Genomic DNA, 20,161 nt, shown 5'->3' with positions numbered 1-20,161 from the left:
TTCTTTTTTCTGTCAGGATCTTCTCTCCTGCACACATAGATTGTGCAATCTCATGCACCAGATAAAGTTCATCAAACATTTGCACTTCCTTGCAGGGATCTCTGCTTATGCCCACTGCATACCTCCACCATATGTGAGGGATTAGCTCGGTGGTAGGCGTGGATGACCCCTTTGGGGGTGCGTTTTCACAGAGAGATAGCCGAGCAGAGGTTGAAAACAAGACTGATTTATTCATGCAATTTACTTCAAACAAGTGCATGCAGCAAAACATCAAAATAAAATAAAACAAAATAAATCCTTGCCTCTGTGGGCGGCTACCTTCTCACGCTGGAACCTACCTAAGAAGTCTTCCCAACCTACTGTTGGGCCGACACTGCTGATCCTACAGCAGACACTCAAATGTCCATTTGTTTGCTTTACAGGGCAACACAGTCCTTTTGTTTCTTTCACATCAACAGTTCGTCTTCTCACCTTTGAGACGTATTCACCCTTGGTTACCGTCCCGGGCACACATCACTCCGGGGGGTCTTCTCCCAGGCCCACACATCCTGTCGGGAGGCACACGCTGACTGTCCTCCTGCTCCCAGCCCACATGGCTTCAGGATGCAGCTTCTGGAGGCAGCAAACAATAGGAATTTCTCTGAACAAATTATAGAGCCTTAACTCCCTCATTCTGAACAGGTGAAGGCCTTTCAACTTCCTGCTGGCTAGCTCTGTAGCCAACACCCTAAATTAATTAATGGACTTTCTAAATCAGGTGGAAATGTATCTCCTTCCTGTGACTACATTCCCAGATTTAGCTGACTTCCTGTTACAATATATATATAGTGAAATATATATATATATATATATATATATATATATATATATATATATAATATAATATAATATAATATAATATAATATAATATATATAATTGATGAATATATATATATATATATATATATATATATATATATATATATATATATATATTTCTCAAAGAGAGAGACAAGTGAGGAGAAAAGGGCGACAGAGGAAATTGCTACCACATAAAGGGAATTCAGAGCTTTGCTTTTATGAAATTTTATTCACTGGTTCGATTTATACTTTATAATAAATGTGAAATATTACATTTTAGTCACTGGTGTTACACGTTATCAGAAATGTGAAAAAAAAAAAAAACAGACTGAATAGCACGTCTGCATTTTACTGCCCCACTTCAAAATGGCCGCCGAGGCCTATCGCAGGATGTGATGTCACGGGCTCACCGGAAATAGAGGACCACGCTCTGTCTGTCGCCTGTCTTCCGGTTTGTGAGAGTGGACAAAAAACATGGCTGCAGAGGGGGATGTGGAACTGGAGCTGGAGAATGAGGAGAACTGCAGCGAGCGGCCGGCTGACAAGCCTCGGAAACATGACAGCGGGGCGGCCGACCTGGAGAGAGTCACCGACTATGCGGAGGAGAAGGAGATCCAGAGCTCCAACCTGGAGACGGTGAGAGGCCGGGAGGGCACGCTCTGTGTGCTGTGTACCCTCTCCCCCCCGGTGTGATGACAGGATATGGAGCTGCCCTATGATTACTGTCATCATTTCTATAGAGTTTTTTGTTTTTTTTAATTCACGTTCTGATATTCAGCAAAGATTTATACTATATAAATATAAACACACATATACATATATATATATATATATATTGTGTGTGTATGTTTGGTCATTATTATGCTTTTGGTAAAGTTGTCTCAGGCTGACCATACATTGTACAATATCTTTCAGGGGCCCGCCTGCCTGTATACATATCACAAGGCCCCGACAAACCCCAGGTTGCCATGGCGACAAAAAGCTTCATCCTGGTGCCCGGCTGCCGCCTGAATGCTACTGGTTCCCCGTTCGTAGTTTCACCATCAAGGCCTGTGTTCTATCAGAATATTGCTACCTATCAGATTCTGCAACCGGAAGTGAGGTACGGACTATAACAACTCGCTGCGCATGCGCCATGTGTTCCCATAGGTTTCCTAATGTGACAGAACATGAAGCAGAGGCGGACATCTTCTTACACCCACGCAAGTCTTTAATTTTACATTTATTTTAGCAGTAAACTCACCTTATGTTGTGAAATAGACTATTTTACTGCGACCGAGTGTAATCGTCTATTTCACTATATAATCAGTTTGTCGCTGAGCAGTGCGGGGTGTACCAAGATGGCCGTCACCACCTTCTACCTGCAGGTTTTTCGCTATATTTACTAGAATACAATAATAATAGAAATGTAATACTGTGATTCAGTATACAAGGTGAGTTTACTGCTAAAATAAATGTAAAATTCAAGACTTGGGTGGGTGTAAGAAGATGTCTGCCTCTGATTCGTGTTCTGTCACATTAGGAAACCTATTGGAACGCATTGCGGCCATGTTGGAACGCATGGCGCTTGCGCAGAAAGTTGTCCTCATCCGTAGGTCACTTCCGGTATTCTAGTAAATATAGCGAAAAACCTGCAGGTGGCGACGGCCATCTTGGTACACCCTGCATTGCTCAGCGACAAACTGATAATCTAGTGAAATAGACGATTACATTCGGTCGTGGTGAAATTGTCTATTTCTGTATATAAGGTGAGTTTACTGCTAAAATAATTGTAAAATCCAAGACTTGCGTGGGTGTAAGAAAATGTCCGCCTCTGATTCGTGTTCTTTCACATTGGGAAACCTATTGGAACGCATGGCGCATGCGCTGTAAGTTGTTCTAGTCTGTAGGTCACTTCCGGTAGCAGAATCTGATAGGTAGCGATATTCTGACAGAACACCGGGATGGAATGTAATGCGGTGCGATGTGCGTTGGATTACAGTGAATGGAGCACAGGGAGACATGCAGGAATTTTTAGGCCCCTTTCACACGATCGGATCCACCTGTCTGTTTTTTAGGCGGGCCCAATCGAGCCACCCATTCTCCTCTATGGGGAGGCGGGTGTCAACAAACGTGTCCACTGACATCCGCCCAGCATCCAATCCGACAAGATCCGCTGAAAACACAGTCCAGCGGGTCGTATAGGATGGGATTGGATTAACACGGACAGGCAGTCTGTTTTCACCCGATCTCCCCACAGAGAAGAGCTGAACTCTGACAGCTCTGTCTCTGTACAGTGAGTGTAGACAGACCTGTCATCCGCCTGATCAGTGGGGATCAGCAAAACAATCCCTGCTGAGCAAAATGTGTGAAAGGGGCCTTAGATTCTGAATGTCTCATTAACCTGCTCCCATCCGCGCTACAGCCTATATACGGCTGCAGCGCGGACTTGAATTTTCGGGAGGCCTCCCAGTGACACCCCCCCCCCCCCCCCCGCCCGCTCCCGCGAGCGCGCATCGGGGAGAATCTGTGTCGGCCGTGGTGAATGGCCAATCACAGCGGCCATTCACCACGTGATCAAGCCGTCCAATGAGAGATGATCTCATATGTAAACATATGAGATCATCTCTCATCGCCGGCGCGCCTTCCTCACACAGAGCCTGCAGTGTGAGGAAGGAGGGGGAGCCGTCAGCCGCCGGGGGGACACACAGCAATGTAATCAGGGCACTGATCACCAGTGCCCTGATTACTAAAGGTAAAAAAACACACACAGTGCCCGCCATCAGTGCCCCCCTTCAATGCCCACAATCAGTGCCCATAGTGCTGCTAGTCAGTGCCCATCAGTGCCTGCTCAACTAGGCACTGATGAGCACTGACTGGCAGCACTATGGGCACTGAGTGTGGGCACTGATGGTGCCGCCCGTCAGTGTCCATCAGTGCCATCCGCCAGTGCCCATCAGTGCCGCCCAGCAGTGCCGCCTATCAGTGCTCATCAGTGCCGCCTATCAATGCCGCCTATCAGTGCTCATCAGTGCGGCATATTAGCACCTCCTCATCAGTGCCACCTCATCAGTGCCCATCAGTGCAGCCTATCAGTGCAGCCTATCAGTGCTCATCAGTGCGGCATATTAGTACCTCCTCATCAGTGCCCATCAGTGCCACCCTATCAGTGCCCATCAGTGCAGCCTATCAGTGCCCATCAGTGCTGCCTTATCAGCGCACATCAGTGAAGGAGAAAAATTTATTTTCAAAATTTACTCGCAGAAAATAAGAAACTTTTTTTTTTTTTTTTTTCAAAATTTTCTGTCTTTATTCTTTTTTTTTGTAAAAAATAAAAAACCCAGAGGTGATTAAATACCACCAAAAGAAAGCTCTGTTTGTGTGAAAAAAATGATAAAAATTTCATATGGGTACAGTGTAGCATGACCGCGCAATTGTCAGTCAAAGTGTGACAGCGCTGAAAGCTGAAAATTGGCCTGGATGGGAAGGGTGTTTAAGTGCACAGAAGGCAAGTGGTTAAAGAGAACCTGTCACAAAAAAATAAATAAATAAAATGGGGGGGGGGAAGTTAAAGGGGAAGTGCAGCTAAAGCTTGTTTGGCTGTACTCCTCCTATGGATCACAGGAGTGCAGTTTGTTGTGCACTCGTGTGAACCCACTGTCAGCTGACATCAGAATCTGTTCTCTGCCAAAATATCCACCCAGTCAACACCTCCAACCACGTCCATTTTCGGCCAAATCACGATCAGCTGGCGTGGCATCCACACTGTGCATGCACAGATCATCAGGGGTCGAGTAAAATTATAGAACACCGCCATGTTGGTACACCTAAAACATTTCTGATTCCCCGTCCTATTTGTAAACTCAGGTAAATAGCTGGCGCTCACTGGAATTTCATTATAACACGGCGCCCTGTTGGCAAAGACCCTTTCAAAGAACTATAGAGGAAGATCAGCTGCTCCCGAGTTTACCAATAGGAGGGGAAAACAGAAATTTGTTTTGGGTGTACTAACATGGCGGTATACCTAAAACATTTCTGATTCCCCCTTCCTATTTGTAAACTCGGGAGCAGCTGATCTTCCTCTATAGTTCTATGAAAGGGTCTTTGCCGACCGGCCGCTGTGTTATAATGAAATTCCAGTGAGTGGCCACTGTTTACCAATAGGACGGGGAATCAGAAATGTTTTAGGTGTGCCAACATGGCGGTGTTCTATAATTTTCCTAGACTTCAAACGATCTGCGCATGCGCAGTTGTGACACGGTTGGAGATTTTGATGGGGTCGACTATTTCGGCAGAGCACCGGTCCAGGCTCAGGAAAGATCGCCACCATATGGGCGGGATCCATCCACATATCTGGACCTGGCACCTGGCTCAGCCTCTCAGTGAGCCACTGAGAGCCTGAGCCCGCCACCGCTGCCCCCTCCACATTCCTGCGCTCCAGTGAGTGAGGAGTCAGCAGAGAGCGGTGACTGACATTCAGCAGCTCTCTGCTCAGGAAGCTGTGAGAACTGAGCGATCGGGGGTGTTTGATCGCTCCGTTCTTAGTGTTAGAGCTGGCAGGGGACAGATGCAGCATCCAGCTAGATAAATAGGATTAAAAAAATAAAACCCAAATCCCATAATTTTTTTTTTAATTATAAAAAAATGAGTTACATCCTAACGAACAAAAGAACTTAGGCCCACCACATTTTATTTATTTCAGGTACTTATATAGCACTGTCAATTTACGCAGCGCTTTACATATACATTGCACATTCACATCAGTCCCTGCCCTCAAGGAGCTTACAATCTAAGGTCCCTAACTCGCATACATACACAGTAGGGCCAATTTTTTTTTTTTTTTTTTTTTTTTTTTTTTTATACAGGATCCAATTAACCTACCAGCATGTCTTTGGAGTGTGGGAGGAAACCTACGCAGGCACAGGGAGAACATGCAAACTCCAGGCAGGTAGTGTCGTGGTTGGGATTCGAACCAGCGACCCTCTTGCTGCTAGGTGGAAGCGCTAACCACTACACCACTACACCACTGTGCCGCCCAGTAGCTGGAATATGGTATATATGCACGTACAAATGCGCAAAGGCACCTAAGCCTGAAAACATTGATTGCAATACACAGGTTACATATCCCTGCGCACGCCAAAAGGGGAGCAATAATTTCTAACACCAGACTGCCTTCGTAACACTAAACTGACTTATAGATGGCTTGGGTCACCTTTGGGAAAATATAGGGTACTGACTTGTTTTGCAGGTAAAAAATGTGCATTTATTTATTTTTTTTTTCTTTTTATTGGGAACCTGTAAAGCATTGCACCCATCATCAGCAATGCCAGGCTTCTGCAGACTCTCAGTACACTTGTCTGCCTGTACCTCTGATATGGACAGGCAGTTACTGAAGTCCTGGAAGCCTAAGGTCCTGTTCACACCTGAGCGTTTTTCAGCTCATAAAACGCTCATTTCTGAAGTTCCAAAACGCCCAACTAGCAAAATCCAATTCATTTCAATGGCCAGGAAGGAAGAGGTTAATCTAACCCCACATATATTTGGCTTTTAAATGGTGACTCCCAAATGAAAGAACAACCATTCAGTAACTTTTTAGAAAAGTACAAAAATGCATTTATTTAGTATCCACAGTCATATATAAACAACCTCATAGTATGTAGGGCCATGAACAGACATGGGGCCCATAAAACATAATACATACAGTGACATCAATAATGTGTAACGGATAATGTATGATGTGCCAACATGTTTCATGGCCTGTGTATTCCGCTTCTTCAGGGCTTCTGCCATCCGTATACACTACACTTCACAGACATCTAATATGTATCTATAGGAAAAAGAAAACAGCAACATAATACACAGATAGAAGATATACATACTATATATATATATATATATATATATATATATATATATATATATATATATATATATGCATAAAAATAAACCAACATAAATGTAAACAATTCAATGTATACATGGGACGGGGGGGGGGGGGGGTATTTGTTTTGGAAGGGGTTTGGTACAAATAGGATACCTACCACAAATAAGCAAAAAGGAAAAGGGGAAGAAAATCAATTTTTCCTTCCTGGTTCTTTTCCTCCCCTTTTTCCTTTTCCAAAAAACGCCCCAAAAAACACCTAAAATGTATACGCTCAGGTGTGAATGGAGCCTAATGGACTATGAGAATGTTCACCAGCGTCCTCCCAGTTCATTGATAACTACAATCTAGAAATCTTGTGAGCTGATAACTGTTTCCGTTAGCTTTGTTCCCTGCTATCTCTATCGACTACAATATGCCTCCCCCCTGTTATGGAGAAGAGAGGGAGGTGTTCTGTAGTCCTAACATACTCCCTGTCCTAGGGTGACAATGTTGCTCAGTCAGTACAGTTGTCACTCACCCTAGGATAAGAAGTGAGTTAATGGCAGGATTACCAGGTGGGGGTAAACATACACAATAGAAATGGAAATGATCAGGTCAGTACCGCACATCTCCGTTATATTTGCCCCCCCCCCCCCCCCCCCACCTGCTCTGCAGCAAGAAAAAAAAGTGTGCATCTATTACATTTTTGGATTGAAGCTGGTGGCAGAGCATTGCACCTGCTATCAGTGCAACTCGGGGGCACTTTTTAAGTTGTTTGCCATCAGTCCTGGGTCTGTACAGAGATGTTGGATCTTCTGTTCCGGACCTGCTAAGAGTAAATCTGAATCCCTCTGCCGCATATCTTCGTGAATCGATGGCGACATACACAGCAAATTCAAAATAATACGTGATGCTGCAGAGAGAAGCACCCTGTGAATAAAATTAGTGGGGAGAAGGTTGGGGAATGTGATCGCGTTTCATGGTATACCCCTAAATATGGTTGTAACATCATACATGGTCCAAAGGGTGAAGTGTGCCTTTTATTGTGGTGACGCTTATCTTCTATAGTAATTTTTGCTGTAAAGATTGCTACTGAAACTATCAAAATTGCAGGTGTCAAACTTGTGACTGCACATGGATTTAAATACCTTTTAAATATTTTTTATTTTTTTCCCTTTTTTCAGGCTATGTCAGTAATTGGAGACAGGCGATCAAGAGAACAGAAAGCCAAGCAAGAAAGGTCAGTTTGTTCTGCTTCACCTCTTTCCCCACAGCGTCTTGTTCTTAGTGTTATTAGTATTAGGCTAGGTTCATGCTTGTGCGGCTCCTTGAGCCATGTTTTGCGTGGGTACGGTAGCCATTTATTTGAATGGTCTGCTTTCAGAAAACTCTTGGAAAAGGTCCCTGCACATTTCCTAAAAAGGTGGCCTGCAATTGTTGTTCGGTTCTCAATGCAGGGAAAACTCACTGCAGTTTCCAGTGCCTGGGGGGGTGCCATTAGGATTAATGGTACCCCCAAGCATCTCCTGAGTGGCAGTGTGATTTTCTGTGCGGGTGGATGCGACAGTGGAAACAGGTGCAGTCCCGCAGCGGCAACCGCCCACAAGTGAACCACATGTCAACCTAGCACTAGGAGCCATCATCAATGCACAACAAGGTATGGTCATTTCTGAAGTGTGTCTGATATTTGCATTTCCTATTATCAGTTCCATCCAGTAGCAATACTGCATTATTTGTACTAGATGGAGCTGATTATTATCGGAAATACATATACATTAGACACATTACATGGATTAACCTATTTATAAATGGATCTCAGCAGCTTTTGCGCTCTGCATTTATTTCTCTTTATATGTCTGCCTATTCAGTATTTTAGAATGTAGACAAATAGATTTCCTATTTGCAAATATCATCCCTTCACCAATTCTCACCCACCTGCCATGACCTTTTAACTGGGTTCTAAGTGGGGGTGGTGGTCTGATGTCACGATTACATGACCACTGTGATTGGCTGTCTCAGAGGTCAAATAACTGGTAGCATGTCCTGTCGACTGCTGATCATAACTAAAGATTGGGATCTGTCAGTGACCCCTCAGTCACTGTGCTGGGAGTGTGCAGTGAGCTCGCCCTCAGCATTAAAAACCCCAGCCACCATAGATGCATATGTGTGGGTGTTAAGGCCTGAAATCCAAACACAGGTGTGACTGCTCCAGGTGAGGTAGATTCAGGTGCAGGTCAGATCCGTCATCCGGTAAGCTAATAAGGTGTAGAAAAAAGAGACAGCACTCCGAAGATTCAAATCAAAAGAGGAGTAATTTTATTCTTCATCAAATACATCAAGGATCAAACTGTTGAGACATGGGACAAAAAAAAAAAAAAAAAGTTGACGCGTTTCACAACACAAGAGGTCGCTTACTCATAACCACATGATTGGTTGGGATGGGTGTTAAGGCCCCCCCCTCGCTGCTGCACATATACCTTACAAGGTTGGAACCCCCCCTCACCTGTGACAGGAGCTGATCGCGGGTGCAAACCTCTGTAGGCTCCAAAGAAAAACAAAATTAGTAAATGCACTTTTTCTTTCCTGCAAAAATTGAGCATTTTAGTTATTTAAAAAAGGTGAACTTATTCTTTCATGGTTTATTTAATAAAGAGCAGGGTGGAAAGATAGAAGACCCTCTTGGATTTATTTACTTTTCATTTATTAATCTAATAAATGGGAAGTAATTTTTTTAATTTGGAAGCTTGTATTTCCTGTCCTGTGTTGCTAGTACAGTGCAATCGGAAAGTATTTACAGCGCTTCATGTTTTCCACATTTTATGATGTTACAGCCTTCTAAAATTGATTAAATTATTCCGTAATACTCCATAATGAATACATGAAAGAAGTTTGTTTAAAATCTTATAATCAAATCAAATTGATAAAAAATGAAAAAAACACATGTACAAAAGTATTCACTGCCTTTGCCATGACACTTAAAATTGAGCTCAGGTGCATCCGGCTACCACTGATCATCCTTGAGATGTTTCTACAACTTGGAGTCCACCTGTGGTAAAATCTGTTGATTGGACATGATTTGGAAAGCCACACACCTGCCTATACAAGATCCCACGGTTCACAGTGCATGTCAGAGCACAAACCAAGCCATGAAGTCCAAGGAATTGTCTGTAGACCTCCAAGACAGGTTTTTATCAAGGCACACATCTGGGGAAGGTTACGGAAACATTTCTTCAGCATTGAAGGTCCCATTGAGCACAGTGGCCTCCAACATCAGTAAAGGGAAGACGTTTAGAACCACCAGGACACTACCTAGAGCGGCCCACTTGGCCAAACTGAGCGATTGGTGGAGAAGGGGCTTAGTCAGAGAGGTGACCAAGAACCTGATGGTCACTCTGACAGAGCTTCAGCGTTTCTCTGTAGAGAAAGGAGAACCTTCCAGAAGAACAACCATCTCTGCAGCACCCCACCAATCAGCCCTGTATGGTAGAGTGGTCAAGACGGAAGCCACTCCTCAGTAGAGCTGCATATTTAATTGTTAAAAAAATCTCGTGTCCCCGATTTTTTTTTTTTTTTTTTTTTATAGAGCTGTTCTCTGCTCACTCACCGCTGTCAACAAAAAAAAAAAAAAAAAAAAGAGGCCAATCAAATGTTTATAAACTTTGTTAAGGCTGCTAGATAACTATAAACACAATGTTTTACAATGTAGCTTTTCGTTTTTTTTTTTTTTTTAGATCAAAGGAATTAACTTCCGTCTGTGTAAGTGAGGGCAGTTTAACCAAACTAAGCCTTTTTCTGACACATGTTGCTTGAAAGTTAAAATCAGTAGTTTTTGCTAGAAAATTACTTAGAACCTCCAAACATTATATAATAAGATGTTACGCCGAGAATCGTGATCTTTATTCTAAGAAAAAAAAAAATCATGATTCTCATTTTATACAGAATTGTGCAGCTCTACTCCTCAGTAAAAGGCACATGACAGCTCACCTGGAGTTTGCCAAAAGGCACCTGAAGGACTCTCAGACCATGAGAAACAAAATTCTCTGGTCTAATGAAACAAATATTAAACTCTTTTTGCCTGAATGGCAAGCGGCGTGTCTGGAGGAAACCAGGCACCGCTCATCACCTGGCCAATACCACCCCTACAGTGAAGCATGGTGGTGGCAGCATCATTGTGTGCGGATGTTTTTTAGCGGCAGGAACTGGGAGACTAGTCAGGATCGAGGGAAAGATGACTGCGGCAATGTACAGAGACATCCTTAATGGAGACCTACTCCACAGCACTCTGGGCCTCAGATTGGAGCGAAGGTTCATCTTTCAACAGGACAACGACCCTAAGCACACAGCCAAGATTACAAAGGAGTGACTGCGGGACAACTCTGTGAATGTCCTTGAATGGCCCAGCCAGAGCCCAGACTTGAACCCAATTAAACATCTCTGGAAAGGTCTGAAAATGGCTGTGCACCAATGCCTCCCCCTTTTATTTTTAATAAATTTGCAAAGATTTAAAAAAAAAAAAAAAAAAAAACTTCTTTCATGTCATTATGGGATATTGTTTGTAGAATTTTGAGGAAAATAATTTAATCAATTTTGAAAAAAGACTAACAAAATGTGGAAAAAAAAATGTGTGTGTATGAAAGGGAAATTTATTAGATATATAAGTATATTTTTTTTAATTTATTTTTTTAGAGAGAAGGAACTTGCCAAAGTCACAATCAAGAAGGAAGACGTGGAGCTTATTGTGAGTATGAATTTCCTTTTGGTCTGTAAAACATAATTTAACTTGATTAAAACCAGGGCTTGACAAATCTCCGAAGTGAAATTCTTCTACAACTCTGATTTTTCATAGTTTTTTCTTTTATTTTGAGTTTTATATACTGATTTAAATGTAAGGTCTCCTTCATATGGCCATTTACCGCATGCACTTGATTCCAGTGGCAAGAATCAGCAGACTCTTGCGGCTGTAATGACAGGTGCATGCGAATAGCAGCGGCCGCTATGATGTCTGAGCCAGGATACAGCTGACTGCTTCCAGACTATCCATCTCTAACTGCAGGTTAACGCCATAGTGTGCGGCTTCATGTAAACAGTAGCGGCCGCTGTCAGCCTGTCATCAGTTATAGTCTGGTTAAAGACCAAAGTCCATCTAGTTCAACTTAAAAAGGGAAAAAATTTGAATCTGCTGTTTCTTGCTGATGGAATCCGGTGTATGCGGCTAAACAGCCGTGTGAAGGAGTCCTAGCAGTATGACTCCTATCAAAAAGACTCCAGAACCCTCATTTACCCTTAAGAGCTAAAGGGGGGGGGGGGGATTTTGACACACAAAAAAATCAAGTCTTTAAAGAGGAAGTAAACCCTCCTCTACAACTTGTACCTATAGGTAAGCCTATGATCAGGCTTACCTATAGGTACTGTAAATATCTCCTAAACTTGTACCGTTTAGGAGATATTTACCTTACATTCAGCCAGTGACGTCACTGGCGCATGCACTCTGAAGGACGGCCGCTCGTGCCGTTTCTTCAGAGTCCCGTGCCGTGACTGTCGGCTCTCGCGCGCGTGTGCGGGAGTGACGCCACCGCGGCTCCGGCCAATCAGATGGCCGGATGCCGCGATCCCGGAAGACGGGCGACTGGACATGTCGCCCGTCATAGAGGTGAGTGAGCGGCACGGCAGGGACTCGTTCTAAGGTAAGTATTGCATAATGAGCTAGTATGCGATGCATACTAGCTCATTATGTCTTTCTCTTGCAGGGTGGGAAGAAAAAAAAGAGTTTACAACCTCTTTAAGCCTGAGAACTGGAAGTGACGTCAGAGTTTGCTCTGGCCCTCTAAGGGCATAGAGCCGAGTGGGGGCTATCTTGCCTAGCCATCAGCTGCATCGGATCAGTTCTGGGCTTACCGGCGGCTTCAGAAAGCTCTGACACGACCAGGATGCCGCAGAAGTCCGCTGCCGAGATCACTTTTTTTCTGCCGTCCGCCTAAGGAAAAAAATACAGGTGTTATGGTTGCTAGCTAGCTGTTGCCAAAACCCCTGTATTTAATGTAAAAATCCTGATGTAAATTCCCAGTAAAGCGGTCGGCAGGTGGTTAAGCAGACCTCCAAATAACAGCAGTAGATTACATTTGGCATAACAGTTTGTAAATGGAAAAACTTTTTTTTAGTTTTGAACAGAATAGAGGGATTAGAACATCTGTCAGGTTTTTATAGCGGTCTGTGTCCCCTTTAGGAAGGTTCATGCTCTTTTGGTCATGTTTAAATTTATCACTGAGAGTGAAAAAAACACACTTGGAGTTGTCACGAGAACAGAAATAATCTTCCTCACCAGTACCCTCATTCTGGTGACCATGCTAACAAATGGGGATTACCCTTGCCGTGGGGGGGGGGGGGGGATTTCCTCTCCCTTCCTTTTTGGCTATGAGACAGTAGGTAGGTGTGTAGTAGTAGGTGTGTCTCCCCTATGAGACACAGATGGCAAAAATGACTCTCTCCGAAATGGGGGGGGGGGGGGGGGAATGTTTAGTTCTACTTTAACAGTAATTTCCTAGAAAATAAGATGTCTTCTATTTGAGTGTTTAGAAACATGAAAAGGTCCCCATGGCCTTCACCCCCACTGCTGCTTACATTACCTGGCAGACAGAGGCGAGAGTCCAATCAGTACAATCTGTTTCTTGTGTAGCTGACACTACAAAACCAGATTCAGAAGTTCTAAAAACGAAACTTGTAATTCCAGCGTTTGCTCCCAAGAGAACCCTGGAGCTGGTAGGGGGCTGTGTATGAAGCAGTATAGAAGCAGATTTAGGGTCCTTTCACACGGGTGTTCCACCTGGCAGACTCTGCTTTGCTCAGCAGGGGGATCAATCAGCTGATCCCTGCTGAGCAGGCAGATGACAGGCCTGTCTCTGCTCACTGTGCTGAGACGGACCTGTCAGAGCCCCGCTCTCCTTTGTGGGAGATCGTATGAAAACGGACCGCCTGTCTGTTTTTATCCGATCTGGCAGATGGCTGGAAAATAGGTTCATCATCCATCTGGATTTTAAGGTCAGGATCGGATTGGATAGCAAAGACAAAAAAGAAAAAAAAAACAAAAAAGAAAAAGAGGGGCGCACCGACCTAGTGCATTACCATAAAACCATTTATTAAAATATTAAAAAGTGTACAAAGTACTCACAAGACTGGTGTGATACAACACACATCAAAATTGCATATACAGTCTCCAAGGTAGCCAGGTCCCAATTGTGACGAATGGACATGCAGATGGTCCATGGGGCTGCTGTGGCTAGGCTGACGCGTTTCAGGGGCGAGCCCCCTTCCTCAGAGCCAGAAAAAAATGCTGCTCCGGATTGGATAGCAGCAGGTGTCAGCGGAGATGTCACCGCTGACATTCACTGCCCCATAGGAGTGAATGGAGTGTCCAATCGGTTCCCCCTGAAAAACTGACAGGCGGACCTGATCGGAAAGCCGCGTTAAAGGACCCCTTACACCTAGTCACCTGAAATCACTCTGGAAAAGAAGTCATGTTGGTGGTGATCACTTGGCTGGACATTTGGTTTTGAAAAGCGAAATATTCCATATTTAGGTGGATGCAGCATTGATCTGATACATCCGTCCCCCACCACCTCCAACACTGAAGTGAACAATCAAAGACCGCTGATCACTCTGTCTTCAGTGAGGAGAGAACCGCGACGGTCAGTCTCCAGCTCTCTGCTCTGCCCCTCCACTGCTCACTGTAGCGCCGGGCTGTGGAGGGGGTGGGAGCGACTGGCCCGGGTTCTCAGGTGCATGCTGAGAGGCTGAGCCAGCTGCTGGACAGCCAACTGAGTGAATCCTGACATTAAAGCGGGAATCCCTCCAAAGTCTGGTCTGGCTGAGTGGTGTAAGCAGTCAGCAGAATTTAGCCCTCTGTCAGCTGAATACAGGTCACAGGAGTTTAGAACGAAGCACATTCCTGTTACTTACAGGAGAAGCCTTTAATAATTTAAGGGCTTGTTCACACAAGTAGTATATGCTGAAGAGTGTACAGGGTGGTAAAGCCACACGGTTTTACTGCCTAATAGCTGCATGTGTGAACGAAGGCAAAGTTACATGCTTGAGTAAGGCCTGGTTTATACTTGCCCCCAGTCCATACTATACCTCCAGCCGCTCCCCCATAAGCTAAAAAGGCATCGGAGGATGTACAATTCAAAGCAAAAAAAAACATCCCTGCTGCCACATTCATTATCCCTGTTCGCTGTACGTGACCCACTCAACTAAATGGGAGCACCCGGCAACTGCAGTGTAGAAACAAGTGGTGAGGAGGCGATAGAACGTCCTCCTCACTGCCTGTGAAATGCACTATTGCGGATCACTCTTCAGAGGGTAACACTACTGTAAACTAGGCCTAACTGTGTTTTTAGATATGACTTGCATTACTTTCCAGTGATGATTTAAGCTTTACCTTCTTCTTTCAGATGAATGAAATGGAAATTCCTCGATCAGCAGCTGAACGAAGTCTGAGGGAACACATGGGAAATGTAGTAGAAGCTCTCATCGCTCTAACCAACTGAGCTAACTCCCATTTTATTAAAGCTTCATCTCTCCCTATGGAAACCTTCCATGAAAAGTGGGAGTAAGCCTGGATGGTGGACTATTCATTATAGTAGAGAAGGAACAACATGATCTGATATTTGTGAAACTACAAGTCCCAGCAAGCTCTGACATAGGTGTGTTGGGACTTCTAATTCCACAGCTGACAGATTCTCTAGATTATGCCAAGGTGGTTAAGACTATGTTTAACAAAGGGACTAACTGATGGGTGTGTCGGGTCCTATTCAAGTGTTTATTACTAATCTGAGAGCCCAAAAGGTGATGTGTAATAAGTTATTTTGAATAAAAGACAAATTTAATATGTCTGCTGTGTGATCCTTCTGTTTTTTTTCTTAAACTAAATTATTGTCCTATATGTCTTTTTTTGGCATTATTCTAGATCCTCTTCTTAACACCTTTGTAAAATCAATCAAAATGCTTAAGCACAATTTTGCAACTTTGTCATGTGTTAAAAAAGCTGTACATATCATCACAACTACTTTGTGCATCTTTTTTTTTGGTAAAAACTGGCCCAAATAGTAAACATTTTCTCTAAATGTAGCCGTGTATTTCTTGGTACTACAAAACCTACTACCAAAGAACAACCCAAAATAAATTCTCCTGCTTCTGATGATTGCAGCGAAACCACATATGTGTGTTAGTTGTTGTTTGTACCCATAGTACAGCCCAGAAACAATAGTGCGCATCTTGTTTTTTTTTTTTTTATGCTACCTAAAACACACTGACACTAAGTCCCGGTTCACATTTGTGGGATGCGGGAATGCTGCGAATATGCAGCGTGATCCCACATCGCATCCGTACCTCTGGCAATTCACACTGCCATATGTGATACGCAGGGGGTGGCAATTAAAAGTTAACGACACCTCGCACTACGATCTGCAAGTTAGCACAGAATCAGATCACACTAGTGTGAACCACCATGCGATCCGATTCTGCTGCGGATAAAAAAAAGGGTCAGGTGTGAGTTTAGTGCGATTGCGGTGCGAATTCAGCCATACAAAGTGTATGGCTGAAATTTGCACCGCACATTAGATCGCATGTAATTTAGGAGCAGTGCGCTCTGGATTACATGCGATCTCCGCAATCGCACTAATGTGAACTGGGGATAACTGATACTAATTTAAAAATAAATAAAAAATTCTGTCCAAAAAAAAAAAAAAAAGATACTGACCCTGACCCAAACACTAACCCTGGCACTGACCTAGATCAAATCTTGATCTAGATATTTTATTTAATTTTTTTTTTTTTTTTTTTTTTTTACACACTTTTTTTCTGCAAGGGGACGGGCTTCACCTTGACTGATCACTGTGATAGCCAATTAGAGGCTATCGCAGTGATTGGGTAAACCCGGAATTTCTAATTCTGGGGCTCACGGTGAGACCCCAGTCTGTATGCTGGGAGCACACTGTGCAGCATGCTCCCAGAACAAAGAGAGATATGCAATATATTTACCTGGGCGCAATATCAAACCAGTCCTGTGCCAGAGATCATCGGCTCTCTCCTAGTTGAACATGGAGGCCATTGGCTCCTGTTGCTGTCAATCGCAGCCTGTAAGGAGGAAGCAGGAGCTGAGCCATGCTGTGTGTGTGTCAATGGATACCCAGTACCCGGCTCAGGAGACAGCCTGCACAAGTTCCTCTAAAGCAGGCCGCTCCTGAAGAGGAGGATCAGGGCTGCTCTGTGCAATACCATTGCACAGAGCAGGTAAGTATAACGTTTGATATTTAAAAAAAAAAATCTCTTCACAATGTAGAGAATAAACATTTTTAAATCCTATTTCCAGTATTCATAGACCTTTAACATCAGTTAAAAAGAAACACGTCCTGAGCAAACATGTAGACTGCCATTTCCTGCCTTCTTTGAAAATGCTAATTGCCTGACACCAGCCCTCTATAGCTTCAACACTTTGAGTTTATTACCCAGAAAAAGTAGGCAGATAAGGACTTTTCATTTTTCCCTGACTGGCTTACTTGTTCTGGGTTGCCAAATAAGAAAGTAATAAAGCCGGTGAGTTAGCTGCACAGCCAGGCAACTAGTATTTTCAGAAAAGGTCAGCAATGAAAGGCCCCTGTTTACTCCCATGATAGGTTTATATTAAAAAAAGAAGAAAAAATTGGGGAGAGTCACGCGATGTCTGGGGGAATTTGTACAATTTAAAACGACCTATCCAGATGCTGCATGTATCGATACTGAAAACCATTCAGAAAAAGTGCTAATAGTAAGGGGTGGGGGATACTGCGCTTCTGGGGGGTGTTATGGTTAGTGATAAATATTCAATAAACTCAAAAAGTGCATTTGTGCTAGTGTGCAAAAAAATCAAATTATACTCCCTCAACAAGTATTAAATGTATTAATATAAACACTCCATAAATATATAAATACAATAAAAATCCTTAAATCTCCGTATAGAAATATTTTTAGGTGAACAGTGAATTAATATAATTTATATTATAAATATAAATAGATAATCAAGATAAATACACACTATAATCTAAAGGGCTAAGAAAATGGTGACAGGTAAAGTGCTCAGTGCATACAATAGATGTGCATAGGATCACTTAGTCCATTATAGTAGTGCTGCAGGTGACCCAGCGAATTTATAAGTGAAAAAATCAACAGTCCAATAATATATCCAGTTATAGGGTATTTCAAACAGGTGTTGACCCTCCACCTAACACCATGTGGAAAACAAGTGGGGTGCTTCTTCTCTCATGCGGGCTCCTCTGGGTGTGCTAGCCGCTCACCTCAATCTCTTAGAGAATACGCCTTATCTCAAAATTCCAGGGGCTCCTCTCCTCTCCTACTGTGTTGGTCACAGACTTATGGTCTTCAAGCTGTCTAAGGGGGATCAGCCTCCTATCCTTTCCCAGTGATCAGCGGATCTCAAAATTAAAGAGCTCAAAATAGTGCAATATTGCCAAATAAAACTGCAGGAGTAGCTAGGCAACAAGATTTGTTAATATCAAAGCTTTTAGCATATCACACCCCTAGGGGGTGGTCCCCTCAGTCAATACCTCCCTGCTTCCTGCATTCTCAAATCAGTTTCTAATGCCTAGCTTAGGAGTAGCTGGCTGATCCTGTGCTGGGGCTTTCAGTCTCACTCTCAGCCTTCTATCCTCTTTTTGATTTTATTTTGAGTATTTTTCTCTTTCTTTTACTTAGCTGTTCTTTTTCTCAGCATTCGTTTAGTTTCTTCGGATGAAGATGATCATGCGGAGCTGGGTCTCGGACTGGCCACCCTGGATCCCAGGGTTCAGGGCCAGGGGCTTCCCAGGCTGCCATCGAGCGTTCAGCTCAGGTTTCCCTGGCATATTGAACGACCCATCCCTGTTCGCTGCAGGGATGCTGTCTGTGAGGTGGCTACTTCACCGGACGCCATTTGCGGTTTCGCACCGCAGTTCCACTGCGTCCTGGCTGCGACACTCCCTGTCCTCAGTGCAGCGGTTTGGTCGCTGGTGAAGGCTCCCCACACCATCCGGACTGGTAAGTGCAATTCTATGTGGGGACCTGTCTGTTTTGGGTGTCAGTCTGTGACTGTGTGACCCTGCATGTCTGTGTATCTGCTGAGCTCCCTGTCAGATTCCTGTGTGGAATAGCTGCCTTTCTGTGGGCTGCGGGGGGGGGGGGGGGGGGCTCTCCCGCTCTGCTATGTGAGAGTATGGGGCAGACTGGGCTTGGACATGCTGTGCAGCGGCCGCTACTGCGTCCCGCCATTTTTTTGTGGCAAAAATTATGGTGACCAGCCCTGTGTGGTACGGCGCGGTGTTTTGGCGCCAAACGCCGCCATTTTGGCGGCGATCGATCATACAGCCACATGTCGGCGCCATTTTCTCATTGCCTAAAATGCCTCAGCCGAGCGGCCATGTTTGTGTAGCCTGCATAGGCTTTATAGGGCGGTCAGTCATTGCATCACTTCCTTTTGCTCTGGAACAGCGATCGGTGGCAGCAGCCTGTGTGGTCTCTCCAGGTTTTTACCTTTACTTTTTCCTGTAATTCCTTGCTCAGTGTCCTTATCCCTGTGGGGGTCGGTACATACAGTAGTGTGCGGTGGGCTACGCTCGCCGCGGTCTTAAAGGGGCAGTCCTCCTTTTTCAATTATTGCTGGGGCATGGATTCTCAGGATTGCAAGTTTCCTCCCACCTTGGTGGGGGGCCAAGGGGCTGCTGCATCCCCCGAGGGGGCTGATCTGGCTGCTATTGTGGGGAACCTGGCTTCTCGGGTGCAGATGCTAATGGCTGATCGATCCGCAAAACGGCCCAGATTGTCTATTTCCTCTGATTCAGAGGGCGATGGGGCTGCTATGGCTGGAGTGCCCTTCTCAGGGTCTCGCTCATCTCTGGACCTTGGGGGGTCTGAGGGGGAGGCTGAGGTAGAAGGGGTTGATAATTCTCCCCCTGGCTCGCCTGAAGAGCTTGCACTCATGGATGAGTTGGTTGCTTCTATCAAGGAAACACACTGCGTTTGCAGGATGAACCATGTCCTCCTGCTTTGATGTCCTCTTATGGGACGCAAAGGAAACGCAAAACAGCGCAGGTTTTTCCCTGCCCTGCGGAATTTCAGCGCGCTGTTGATGAGCAATGGTGCAATTTAAAGAAGCCATTTACTGTGCCAAGTAAGTTCAAGCTGCGTTATCCCTTTACACCCACCACTGATGAGCGTTGGTGTGTGCCGCCTCAGGTGGATCATGCGGTGGCGGTTTTGAATAAATCCACTGCGATCCCTGCTGAGGATACCCCGGTGTTCCGGGACCCTACGGACAGGAGATTGGAGTCTCTTGCCCGTCATGCTTATAACGTTGCTGGTTCTATGCTGAAGCCTATTTTTGCTTCCATTTTGGCAGCCCAGGCTATTGCGGATTGGGTGCAGGTGCTCAGGCGCACCCTGGTGGCTGACTCTGC

General features: G+C 44.5%; 1 protein-coding gene across 1 annotated transcript; it reads left to right on the top strand.

Moving 5' to 3' along the window:
• Window positions 1–1,265: 1,265 nt before the first annotated feature.
• Window positions 1,266–15,566, top strand: HYPK (huntingtin interacting protein K). Its single transcript, XM_082253263.1, has 4 exons — window positions 1,266–1,477; window positions 7,868–7,923; window positions 11,370–11,421; window positions 15,128–15,566. The coding sequence occupies exons 1-4, from the start codon at window positions 1,316–1,318 to the stop codon at window positions 15,221–15,223; spliced, it is 366 nt and encodes a 121-aa protein (XP_082109389.1). The 5' UTR covers window positions 1,266–1,315; the 3' UTR covers window positions 15,224–15,566.
• Window positions 15,567–20,161: the final 4,595 nt, after the last annotated feature.

The sequence above is a fragment of the Pelophylax lessonae genome (assembly GCF_965119305.1).
Source record: "Pelophylax lessonae genome assembly, chromosome: 4".
Taxonomy (NCBI): domain Eukaryota; kingdom Metazoa; phylum Chordata; class Amphibia; order Anura; family Ranidae; genus Pelophylax; species Pelophylax lessonae.
Note: the sequence above shows the minus strand (reverse complement) of the source record. Positions and strands in the feature narration are given on the sequence as shown.